The sequence below is a fragment of the Triplophysa rosa genome, linkage group LG9 (genome assembly GCF_024868665.1).
Source record: "Triplophysa rosa linkage group LG9, Trosa_1v2, whole genome shotgun sequence".
Classification (NCBI taxonomy): domain Eukaryota; kingdom Metazoa; phylum Chordata; class Actinopteri; order Cypriniformes; family Nemacheilidae; genus Triplophysa; species Triplophysa rosa.
This window is the reverse complement of record NC_079898.1, coordinates 18,446,768-18,459,566: the sequence shown is the minus strand read 5'-3', so window position 1 is coordinate 18,459,566 and position 12,799 is coordinate 18,446,768. Positions and strand designations below refer to the sequence as shown.

General features: G+C 38.1%; 2 protein-coding genes across 2 annotated transcripts in view; one reads left to right on the top strand and one right to left on the bottom strand.

Annotated features, from left to right (window-relative positions):
- wdfy4 (WDFY family member 4) overlaps positions 1-12,799 on the top strand; it is a 48,032-nt gene that overhangs the window by 31,363 nt on the left and 3,870 nt on the right. Inside the window, exons 46-58 of the mRNA XM_057341718.1 lie at positions 1,095-1,243; positions 2,114-2,231; positions 2,355-2,440; positions 2,522-2,581; positions 7,731-7,773; positions 7,992-8,111; positions 8,206-8,323; positions 8,569-8,678; positions 9,548-9,701; positions 9,849-9,940; positions 10,834-11,046; positions 11,225-11,357; positions 12,578-12,735. Of these exons, the coding sequence (XP_057197701.1) occupies positions 1,095-1,243; positions 2,114-2,231; positions 2,355-2,440; positions 2,522-2,581; positions 7,731-7,773; positions 7,992-8,111; positions 8,206-8,323; positions 8,569-8,678; positions 9,548-9,701; positions 9,849-9,940; positions 10,834-11,046; positions 11,225-11,357; positions 12,578-12,735 (1,554 nt within the window). The remainder of the gene's footprint in view (positions 1-1,094; positions 1,244-2,113; positions 2,232-2,354; positions 2,441-2,521; positions 2,582-7,730; positions 7,774-7,991; positions 8,112-8,205; positions 8,324-8,568; positions 8,679-9,547; positions 9,702-9,848; positions 9,941-10,833; positions 11,047-11,224; positions 11,358-12,577; positions 12,736-12,799) is intronic.
- On the bottom strand, positions 3,571-6,149 carry lrrc18a (leucine rich repeat containing 18a). The gene is made up of 2 exons (XM_057341720.1): positions 6,087-6,149; positions 3,571-4,443 (listed from the first exon to the last, which is right to left on the bottom strand). Exon 2 carries the CDS (start codon positions 4,437-4,439, stop codon positions 3,639-3,641), a length of 801 nt encoding a protein of 266 aa, XP_057197703.1. The 5' UTR covers positions 4,440-4,443; positions 6,087-6,149; the 3' UTR covers positions 3,571-3,638.

The window sequence follows — 12,799 nt, the reverse complement described above, 5'->3', positions numbered from 1 at the left end:
AAGGGATAGTTAACCCAAAAATTAAAATTCTGTCATTATTTATTCATTCTGATGGCGTACAAAACCTATTTGACTCTCAGAAAAGAAGATATTTTGAAAAATGTCAGTGGAAGTCAATGGGGGGCAGTGTTGTTTGGTTATCAACCATCTTCAAAATACTGTATCATCTTTTGTGTTCTGTGAAAGAATGAAAGTCATACAGGTTTGAAACGACATGAGGGTGAGTAAATGATGAAAGAATTTTCATTTTTGGGTGAACTATCCCTTTAAGCGATTTAACATCCTGTGAACCGGAGCATAGATTCTCACAGACACTCATGTTTATGATGTAAACTCCCACCTCATGAGAACATTCTGCAGCAGGCTTTAAGACCCGACAGAACAAGTACAGACTCAGGTCAGGGCTGATCCATTTAAAGCCCCACAAGGTGGACCATATATTTAAACAAGGCCTTAATCAATTAGCATGTTGCTATTGTGGTTGTGTCATTGATTAATTCTGGTAATAAACAGCGAGGCCTTCGCTCTGTGCTGGTGAGGCGACGCTCGCATGGAGAGGAGGCTCTGATTTGATTTGTATTAATTGTGGAGCGGCTGGCTGTGCGGCTGGACCCCATATGTTTCGTGGACGCGCATCCCTGGAGCCCACAGCCGCCGTGACTCAGGGCCGAGGCCAGGTGCAGCTGCTCGCTGTGAAATGAAGGGAGACAATACGATTAGCCACGCATAATCGAGAGGTTCAGCGCGAGCTCCGCCCGCGGAGGATTGGCCCCCATTCCGCGGTCACACCATCCATTCGCCGTCTTTCCTTTTTCCGCCTTTAATTTTTGTTTTTCCACCATGTTGTTTAGATAATGAAGTGGTAACAGTGATCAATCAAGACCAGGGTGGTGTTTCTTTGACATGTTAGCCGCAGGGCACAATTCAGAGGGCTGCAGTGACACTTGTGCAACTGTTGATTCTTGGCTTAATGTTGTGTTTGCTCGTTCATTGAATTTGGCTGCATGTAAAGGAAATTACAGCTTTTTTTAAAATCAGTACGGGTTTGTGTACTCCACGCTACTTGACACACGTGTGTTGTATCTGTATCTCAGGTGAAAGCAAAGCACTGCGTGGTGGTTGTCAGTGGTCATGTGGTGTCCGATGGGGTGCTGTTATTTGGTAAAGCTGACCTCTACATATGTGAGGCCTTCACGTTGACCTCCACAGGAGATGTGTGCTGTAGACTTCATCATCAAACCAAGTAAAGTTACTTTTGTGTCTTTTAAAACAATTCAAGATATATATAGGAATTGTGTACTGTATATACAGCCACGGAAGAAAAAAAAACATTACACATTTTTATTTAATCAGCATTTTTAGATGTATTGTGGTCATTCCAGTCCAGTGTCTGTTGAATTTCAAAACAAAATCATTACATTACGTTTATTCGTTTGGCAGACGCTTTTATCCAAAGCGACTTACAAGTAGGAGAGCATATAACATTTTGTCAACATGCTTAAAGTGTACGGAAAAATCAAACCTCAGGAGTGACATAAAGTCATCCAACAGCAATGTGAAAGACTGACAGCATGACAAGACGCATGAAAACCGTTATAAAACTGAGAAATATAAAATATATATTTTTGTACTTTTCCTAAATACATGTAGAAATATTACTGTTGTATTGCTTAAAAATGAATATATGAACTTGTTTTCTTTGCAGTATTTGAGGCCTGAAAAAATACAGAGCATCTTTTCTGTTATTTTGACATGTTCATCCAGTTTTCATTTTCTGCAAATAAATGCAAATAGAAACAATATTTTTGTTTATTATATTTGGGAGAAACACTGTTAGTAGTTCACGGAACAAAAATGATCATTTCACCTAAATGCCTATAAATAGTTAATTCAGAAAAACTGAAAATAATTTTTAAATGGTTTCTTAATTTTTCTGTGGCTGTATATTATGGGGTCCAAATGTCAAATGCTGAGACCAATTCATTCATTTCTAATTTAATAAAACTGTTGTTTATTACATGTGTGTTACAATATAGACTGTTTTGTCAGCATTATAATTTGAGAATGTACATGGATTTCAAATACTGTGTCATGTTTTCTGCATTTATTGTAGTGTGAGAGACTCATATATTTGTAACATGATGAATAAAGAGAAAAGCCCGAGCCCGAGCTGCAAACGCTGGTCATATGATGACATCAAAGAGGCAAATTTCATGCGTTACCTGCTTGAGGTAAGAATCATACAGCCTATACTATAGGAATTTCACAGATTATTTTGTCATGTGTGCTCATATCTGTGCTGTACATTAATGTTTAATCTGCATCTTTGGTTTTGTTGTTTATCAATACTTCAGGACAACGCACTGGAGATTTTCCTGAAGAATGGAGCTTCCGTGTTTCTTGTGTTCTTCAACAATGACCATGTCAATGCTTATAAAAGGTAAACTGATGTTCAGTTGTTCAGGTGAAGTTTTGTGAGTGTGAGGTGATTCAAATCAAACTGATTTCTCTTGATTTCCAGGCTGTGCTCTGTGGTCTCCTCATTAAAGGCGAAAGGACCAGAGACTGTATTTAATGTGAGGTGAGTGTCAAAGCCCTTAAGAACAAATTACACCATCATCTACCCATTCTCACAGACAGCTGCCACTTCAGTGCGAGAGACTCTCGTACTTTTATATTGAAACGAACCGAGTTCTGTGGTTTTAAAGTTTCCAGAAAAGCCATTCTCATCTGTGTGTGGTTTAGTATTGACAGGAAGACTCTCAATCCCCTGAACAATATCCAGCTATTACACTGAAAATACAACAACTGCATCTTCAGCACTTTCTACCAATTAAAACGGCCGCAGTAACTTTTCCAAGTCATAAGCATCTGAAACACCTCATGATTTTATAGTTGTTAATTGTCTGCAAGGGTGCAATAAGCAGTCTTCCTATTGGTTATTTGATTTTATTTTAGTTCCAATTGCAGTTTTCTCCTTACTTACTGTTTCAATTTCCTCTAAGTTTAGCATCATCATGTTTAGTTTTCTGAAGAGATAATGGACTTAAAGGAACAGTCCACCCCAAAATTAAAATTCTGTCTTCATTTACTCACCCTCGAATTGTTCCAAATCTGTATACATTTCTTTGTTCTGATGAACACGGAGAAATATATTTGGAAGAATTTGTGTAACCAAACAGGTCTTGGCCACCATTGACTTTGCTCTATAAAATGTAAAAGTTATCTTCTTATATTGGAGCCAATATGTAGATTAAAAAAAGTCATAAAGTAAAAAAAATTATTGAATGTTATTAAAAAATTAAAATTCTTCTGAAGCAAAATGATACATTTGTGAGGAAAAACGTTTAATATTTTAAGCTTATTTAGCAATCGAGATGTCGTATCTGTGGCACCACACATTTCAGCATGGCCATAAGAACCAGTGACGTTTTACACGTCGACATGTCACTATATAATTTTGATGAACTATTCCTTTAAATGTACTGCACAAAATGTAATTTCATGCATGTTTTTTTTCTAATGGTTAACACAGCATGCATTTTATAATCCAAAGTTTTAATGTAGAGATTTAAAAGTTAACATTTGTCCATAAAAGACCCTTTACTGGTATCTCCAGCAGGTCTGGCTTGTCCGTTTTAAGATCTTTGAGGTGAGATGAATGTCTGTTGCCGCCATATTTCTTGATTATCCCGCGCTACTGAGTTTGGCGTGATCAGCCCTGAAAAATGACTCTTCCTTTTTGACTTGTGATCTGACGACTTATTCTTTCCCAGTCTTTGCCTCTCCTCCTTACACCTCCCTAGACAAGGTTGACACAAATCTCTTTCTCTGACCAAATACAGATCTCCCGTCATCTGTAGAGACTCACAGCCCTTTCCGTCTAGTGTGTGAGTCACAGGGTTGCGTTTGGTGTTTATCTTCCTCAGTTTGGGCAGCACGTGGATGCATTCGGGTACCTCCGTGAGCAAATTATCAAACAGACCCAGCTCCGTCAGGTTTGTCAGGGCAACAAAGGTGGGGGGGAGAGTGGTCAGACGGTTCATTCCCAAATTCAGAACTTGGAGGTTCCCCAAACCCCCCATTTCAGATGATAAACCAGCAGAGTCTAGATTGTTGTTACAGAGGTTCAGGTAGACCAGAGATGCCAGGCGTCCGATGCTTTCCGGCAGCTGCTCGATATGGTTGCTGTGAAGGTCTAACCAATGCAGACCACTGAACTGTCCGATGAATTCTGGGATGGTTTTCAGCTTGTTCCGGCTCAGGTCGAGTTCCTGTATGTTTCTTAGTTTAAGGAGGCATTTGGGAAACGTGGAGATGCCGACGTTGCTGAGATCGAGCCGTAGTTTTCCGTCCGGAGTAACTCTCATAGCGTTTTTGGCCATTTTTAAGGTGATCTTTGTCCCTTTGGCTCCGCTCTCTCTCTTCCCCTTAGCCATGGAGCTGCACACACACACATACACGCAGAATAATGTTAAGCGTTTCTGAAGCATCTATCTGATTAAGTCTTAACCCGAGTCGTGTAATTATTATCTCAGGAGGACCTCGTAGCTTTAAACATGTTTAACTTAATGATGAGACAGTTCAGTTGTTTGCATTGGGATGAAGGTATCGTGTATACCTCAAGGCTGTATACGCAGGCCGTGAATGTGTCCGGGGAATCAGAGGGGTGTAATGTTTACACCTGACTCACTCACCCGGCTCACCCTAAAGGGATCTTTTAAGAAAATGCTATTCTCTAATTAAGGCTAATAGCAGATAACAGTGGGTACAAAGGCAAAGCTGTTGGCGTTCCAGCTGATTGATCCGGGGTGGCGCTAGCAGTCTGTGTGAGCAGAGTCAAATCAGTACTTTGATAAATGACACTGGAAAGAGATTTCAACTCGCTCTCCTCATATCTCCCCATTAAAAAGGAGGAGTGGCTGCATTGTAAGCCCTTTGGCGACTCATTAATCACATTGGTAGATGGGCTAATACGGTGCGTCCTGTTTCTATTAGACCTTTTGTTTTTGAATCCGTCGCATCCGAGAGGCGCAATTACACCGAGCTGACCATCGAGATGATCCATCTTCATGTTGTTTGTGATTCACTGATTCTGAACACCTCCAAACCCAGAGAAAATTGAGCGGCGGTGGGGTTTTCGTGACATGTGGAATATAATAGATGTCACAGCTACACGATTTAATACCGGGAAGTGTAACAGAGAAAATATGTTATTGATGTGGCGGCTTTTGGAAATCTCTGTCAATTGTTTCAAGTCTTTTTAGAGCAGTTGTTTTCAATAAGAGGCTGTAGACATATCTGTAGAATAGATCTTTATACAGTATATTTCTAAATCTGGTTCTGGATCGTTTAAGAATTACAGAAGGGGGAATATGGAAAGTTAGAAAGATGGGAATGTTAAAGTGATAGTTCACCCCCCAAAAAAATTCTTTCATCATTGACAAACCTTTATGACTTTCTTTTTTCTGCAGAACACAAAAGAAGATATTTTGAAGAATGTTGTTAACTGGCCCCCATTCACTTGCATTGGTTGCGTGTCCACACAATAGAAGTGAATGGGGTCCAGTGCTGTTTGGTTACCAACTTTCTTCAAAATATCTTTTTTTGTGTTCTGTGGAAGAAAGAAAGTCATAAGGTTTGAAATGACAAGAGGGTGAGTAAAAGCTGACATAATTTTCATTTTTGGGTGAACTATCACTAAGTTTTGATCTCTTTTAGTGCATTTCTCTAGATCTTTTAAGGTTTACTCACAGTTCGCATTTGTAGTTCAACCATTAGCATAATGAAACAGGTTTTTCTTTTTTTAAACCCTGGGTCGATTATGTAACAATGTTTACTTAAGTAGTTCTACTAAATCAGTAGCCACATTGTTGGTGTATTCACACTTTACCTCATTTTCATTGTTAATCTGTAACTGAGTTGATTCTTTACTTAAGATGTACAACTTCAGAAAGGCTGAAAGTGAAAGGATCGCGCAATTGTTTGTAAAAACCATCAGTTAACTCCAACCAGCTTTTGTTGCCCAGGATTCATTGCATCCCCTTTTCAGTGAAAGAATACTTCAATAAGTTTCTCTTACTCACAGTTTTTAAAGAAGGTCCATACAACAGAATTGCTTGAGAATCAGGGGAGGATCTGTAGTCCACAAGAAGCTTTGTCCTGTTTAACTTTGTAACTAAGCAACGGCTTGCACAGGGTGCCAAGAGTTTTATTGTCCTGTGACAGAAGCCCATACAAAAGAAAGAGGAGAAAGAAATGTAGCAGTAGTTGTGTTTGTACACTCTCTCACATTACACATATAGGAGGTTCTTAAACGTACATCAACCACGATCTGAATCATTTTACTTTACCAGTGCTACGATTTAACTTCTGAATATGCAATATCCTGTTCTCTGGTTTATATGCAGTTCATAGTAAATGTTTTAGATATTATAGAGTTTTACTAGTTTGTGAATCTGATTATCTGTATCTATGTCAAAAAGCTGTGATTTGCATGTCTGCAGTAAGAGACACTTTTATAATCTTGTCATTTTTTTTATCTGTGTGAAGGAGCAAATCATCTTCCAATGTTATATTTCTGTAAAATCCAGAGGCCGGTTGCATAAATCTGTTTTAGATGGGTCTTACAAGTTAGTCATCTAAATATTTTGTTAAAAATTCATTTTAGATTTGTAGATTTAAAATTTTAGATCTATTGAGAAGAAAAAGTAAGAACGAGGGCCGGTTACTTAGACTAGTTTTAGTTTTTTAGAATTTTTTTTCTTCAAGACTGGTCATCACTTCTTAACGTCAGTTACATAAAAAACTAGATTGTTCGAATTGAAATCTGAAAAGTAAGACCTAAAATAAATGCTAGTCAGTGAGACTCGTTGTTAAGACGCAGTCTAAACTTAGCGGCTAAGTTTATGCAACTGGCCCCGATGCGATAATCTCTCATGATGATCTATGTTGCAATGGAAACCAATAAACTCTCAACTGCTCTAGATTCACATCACAAAAGTGGCCTGACTTTGTCTTGTGCTTTAGCAAATTTGAATCTTTGGTTTTTATGAACGGGCAATAAGAAGAGGATGAGTTTCAAAGAGCATTCAAACCTACTGGAAGTCCTGGATAAACTATTTCCTTATTCGCCTCTATTTTTGGGTACATCATTGACAGTTTATGAAACTGACCAAGTTATTAATTCTGTGTTCCAAGTCTTGTGTGTTTATTATGTTCATAATGAATTTTACTAAATTTGTACATTTAAATATAGATTTAGCAGCATTGTAGTCCTCTAAATGCAAATATTTCAACAGCTGAAAACCAGCTGTGATGAAATGATCTGCCATTTCCACAAACCATTCTCTTAGTAAAGACAGCCTTGAGCTTATTTGTATCAGTCTTTCTCCATTGTCTAAAAACTAACCAAAGTCAGTGTGTAAGATAATGGCTATGCCACCGGCTCCTGGATTATAGTTATTTTTAAAAACCTCTAGATGGCACTATTTACTCCTTTGACATGAATCACGTAGAAGAATCGCTCCTCATTTCCAGAAGAAAATCTGTTTCTTATGACCCTTGTGCAGAGCCTCAGTGATTTAAAACCAATGATGTCTTCCTATTCCCTAACCTGTTGCCATGCAAGCACATCCAACAAGTTAAAAATGTTACATTTTCTGTAATTGTAAACAAGTCAGATTCATTCACATTTTTCTTCATTCCTCTGTTTTGGTGTGTTCATACAGAAGAACAGCTGGGGTTGAAAAGAATGTCCTTATGAAATGGCAGGTACTGTGTGCATTTATTAATTTACTTTGTTCTGAAAACATGCATTTTACTGATATAGTAATATAATAGAAATAATAGAAAAATGTTCTTGTTTGTAAGATAAAATAAAGTTTATTTTATGTTATGAGATATAAGATTTTATTATAATATGTAATATTGTAATATATTTTTACATTTGTTTTGGTTATTGTGTTTGGACTGTATCTTACTTTTCACAGAGGGGAGAAATCAGTAATTTTGAATACCTCATGCATCTGAACACTCTTGCTGGACGGACGTACAACGATTTGATGCAATATCCTGTTTTTCCCTGGATCATTGCAGATTATGAATCCGAGGTAATAAAATCTGTTTCATGCAGACTTGAAGCTTTTCCATTAAGGGACTTTTGAATAGGCTGTAGTTGTTTGTGATTTATTCAATGCTTGTTAGACTTTAGATCTGTCGTCTCCCACGACATTCCGAGACCTCTCCAAACCAATGGGAGCTCAAACGGAAAAAAGAAAAGAGCAATTCATTCAGAGATACCTTGAGGTGGAAAATAATGAAGGTAAAGCATAACTCGGATACTCACTATATCTAAACGTTGTATCTAGATGTTGTATTGTACAGTATATGATTGATACAATTTTCTCCGTCCTGGAGGTTCACATGAGTGAACTGGTTTATTATTTCTTATTTAACCCTGAATTTACAAATCTGCTTTAATGAATCAAGTCAGGGTTGTTATTTGGAACTGGAAACATTTCTGTAAGAAAATGTAGTGACGGATTATTTGTTTTATGAATGTTGTAGGTGATCTGTCTGCACAGTGTCACTATTGCACACACTATTCCTCAGCCATCATAGTGGCCTCGTACCTGGTGAGGATGGAGCCTTTCTCCCAAACCTTCCTCTGTCTGCAGGTAAACGCCTCACCTGTGTGACCAGCCTCAGATACATCACACTAAAGAAAGGGCATGTAGTGCTACAAAAAACAAAATAAATCATCTGCCTTTGTTTCTTCTTTATCGAAGCGCAAGACACATTGTTGTGACAGAACGTCTCCTTTAAAATTAATATTCTCCAAATAAGCTTACTTGATGAAATAAGCTTCATTGTTTAGGCCTTGTTTGGCTTTGTGTATGCCAAACAAAACCAAATTAGGGTACGGTTTTAATATGTATGCAAATAAATTATTTTGCATCACTTGCATGCAAAAACACATTTTGTTTTTAAACAATATCTCATTTATACACAAGGAACCAATTGATTAAAATAAAATGCCATGCATATTTGATAGGCTGTATAACGTAATACAGACATTAGGATAACACTTTGCAATGATATTTGCTTCACTTGAGCAGCGCTCCTCCGTACAGTAATATTCATAATCCGATTTGTGCCACTAACAGTATATTACTTTCATTCAATGAGGGCATATTCTTTTACTGCAAATTACATAACTTCTCCAGAGATTTTCATCAGGATGTAGAAATTCTCTTGGAAAATAAAAAGCCGGAATCAATTGCTTGAAAACGTCTCAAATCTAAGCAATTGTTCTGCGTGAACATGATTCATATACACACATGGGGCTGTTTAAGTCTTGTGGAGTTCTCAGTGGCTGGCAGTAGATAGTAAACAAACAAACACACATACTGTATCATGACTGTGTTTCATTTTATTACTTTTTTGTCTCCTTGCTCTGAATTTGGTTTATATCGTCTTTTCCATTGTACCACCCTCCCTAGACTTGCATGCCCAAAATGTTGTCCGTTCAAAACTTGTGTTGCAGGGCGGAATGTTTGATGTTCCGGAGCGGATGTTCTACAGCATTCAGAAAGAATGGGAATCGGCATCTAAGGACAACATGAGCGATGTCAGAGAGCTCATTCCTGAGTTTTTCTACCTCCCAGACTTCCTTGTCAACTCCAACAACTTTGACTTTGGTGAGCCAGCTACACAACAGTGCCATCATAGCATAAATGTAGTTTTTTTTAAATGCCCTTGTTTTATTATTTTAGTAGTATAAAATGTAATTACCTCTCCGTATTAATCCAATTTATGAGCCTGTAAAATATGTGTTGATGATGCAGGTTGCATGCAAAACGGGACAGCTTTGGGTGACGTGGTGTTGCCACCGTGGGCCAAAGGAGACCCGCAGGAGCTCATCAGGATGCACAGGAAGGTCAGTCCCTCTAAAACCACCATTATTACAGTGTACTTTCCCCCCCCTCAGATTATACACGAGATGGACAATAAGGACAACCAGCGCCATCACAGAACACACAGAGTTTCATGAAAATAATATCAGCGGCTCCACGGCATTCACATCCAGCTGAAGTTAAATAATGTTTAGAGCTGCTTTATTTCTCGCCTTTATTGAGATAATAAGCACTTGTTGAGTTCATCAAGAAAGCCCCATTGCTCTGTTTAACGCCATTGTAATTACAAGATAACAGGGCCAATTCAGCACAAGTACAATATCTGCACTCTCCCATAACTCCATTACTGAAGCCTGCTGGTTATTGGAATGAATGCTTTTGTTTCTCACTGTTCCGCCCGCAGGCGTATAAGGACCAGGCTTTATCAGTTCCCAATCTACAGAGCAATATTTGTATCATTTCCAGATGGCAGAAAATGAGCTATTCTGTCTGCTCGCTTTCCTTCATATGCAAATGAAGGCTAATATAGGGATCTTACACAATTTAGAGCTTGTGGCGTGATTATTCTTGTAATTTTAAGTGTTGCTTTTTTTACTCGTAAATGCTTAATGTTTGAACGTTTTACATTTTTCTGAGATCTTTCTATTTGAAAAAAATTGGGACAAAGTAACTTAGCAACACAAAATTGGAATACCAACTTTTAGAATGTAATTTTTTAAAGATCTGATTGTTTGAACGGTTACCATAATGATTTCCTTCATACTGTATGTTTTTTTTAAAGGTATTATTGTGCAATCTCTTTGATATGCGTAAACCCAGCTTTTCTGCTTACAGAAATAAAAGTTACGGCATCACTGATACCGTGTTAGTCCCCATGCAGATGTGCTGACCCTCTGTGTTTGCGCTCGCCCCGCAGGCTCTCGAGAGCGATTACGTGAGTGCACGTCTGCATCTTTGGATTGATCTGATCTTCGGCTACAGACAGCAGGGTCCGGCCGCTGTGGAGTCTGTTAACACATTTCACCCCTATTTTCACACTGACAAATACAACACAGCAAGCATGAAGGATCCTGTGATGAAAAGCACCATCCTTGGCTACATTAATAACTTTGGCCAAATGCCGAAGCAGGTATGTGTATTGAGTTCAAATGATCCATATATTCTGTATTTTCGTGCAATATAATGTTAGTTTAAATCACATGGATCACGAAATTCAAAATATCTTAATAGTCATATTTGACAAGTTCTCCCCTGTAGTGTGATGATTATTGTGATATGTCAAATGGCACGTTAAAATGTATTTCCAGCTTTTCACGAAACCGCACCCGAGCCGCACGTCTCACAAAAGCTCTGCGGGAAAAGAGACGTCGGTATCCAGCCAAATCAGCCCGTTTTTCTATAAACTGGACAAGCTCAAGCTTTCCGCCCAGCCAATTAAAGGTAAAAGGTTGTTCAAAAAACACAGATCTGTGATACAGACCCCCCTTATTTAATCATTCATAGTCACCTTGTTATTTTATTCCATTCCTCAATTATTTTTACAAGATGGGGCCGCGTCTGCGGGGAGCAATAGAAGCCTCGAGGCAGAAGATGCTGGCTAGACTTTTCTCAGGCTCATTTTCTCAGTCATAGCTTGGCTCGGCTCTGTTCAGCTCTTGCTATTTGTTAGGCCACTCTTGATGACACGGCCTCCGAGGCTTATTTAATAATCCGAATATCCCAAAAGGATCTCTCTGGAAAATTAGATGAATCTCTTTCCATCTCCCACTCTATTGTCTCTCATTCAATATCTTGTTCTCTCATCGGGTGTTACTTTATCATTGTGATCGGTAAATCCAACAAGGAAAGATTTAAAGGGCATCTTGAGAGACATTTGCAGTCGTCTCACAGGCTACATTAGGATTTCTGTTACTGTACTGCTGTCTGCAAATGGGACGGACTGCAAACTGTACAGTGTATATATAGATCATTTGGACATCCGAGACCTGACTTTGGCCTTACAACATGTTTTGGACATTGTGAAATGAAAATTAAAGGAAAAAATAAATAAAATGCCTGGCTGTAAAAAGTGCATATCACTGTCAAAAAATCCATTAAAAAAACAGAAATTTTCCGGCAGCTGGGGTGCCAGAAATATTCAGTACAAAATATTTTCCGCCCGTTTTTCTCGTAAATTTGTGGCCTTTTCTATATTTAGATGGTTCTTGACTGTATTTTTAAAATAGACCGTAAAAATCCCTTTAAAAAAAATGTAACACTTTCCGGCAGCTGGGGTGGCAGAAAAATAACATTGCCCCCATGAAATGACATGTTTTTCTTGTCATTTGCAGTCCTTTGCTGTAATTAGACGTTTTTTGACTGTATTTTAAAAAATTACGTAAAAACAGTAACATTTAGTAAAATTACTGTTTTTGGACTTTATATGTGACAAATCTGTAAAGTACAGTAAAATTCTGTAAAATTAAGGTTTTTTTACAGTGTAGTTAATTTGGAGATATTGTAGATAAGTACGATACTGTATTAATGTAGAATAATATCTGACAAATAACATGGCCATATTTTTTAACCTTAAATCTTGTTGAAAAAACTTGATTCCTATCAACAAGATAAAACTTGACATTATGTCGATTAATCTAAATGTTCTTTGTTTGTCTCTGTAGAACCCTTGTTGGGGCCTGTGGGTCAGATAGTATGTAAAGAGAAGGACGTGTTGGTCATGGAAAAAAACAAACTTCTCATCCCTCCACAGTGGAACACATACTTCTGCTGGGGTTCATATGACCAGACCTGCTCTTTTGGGAACTACACAGCCGAAAAGGTTTGTTTTCATACTTCCCTTAGATTTATTTGTATTTCCATACATCTCACTTTTGCCTGTTGTG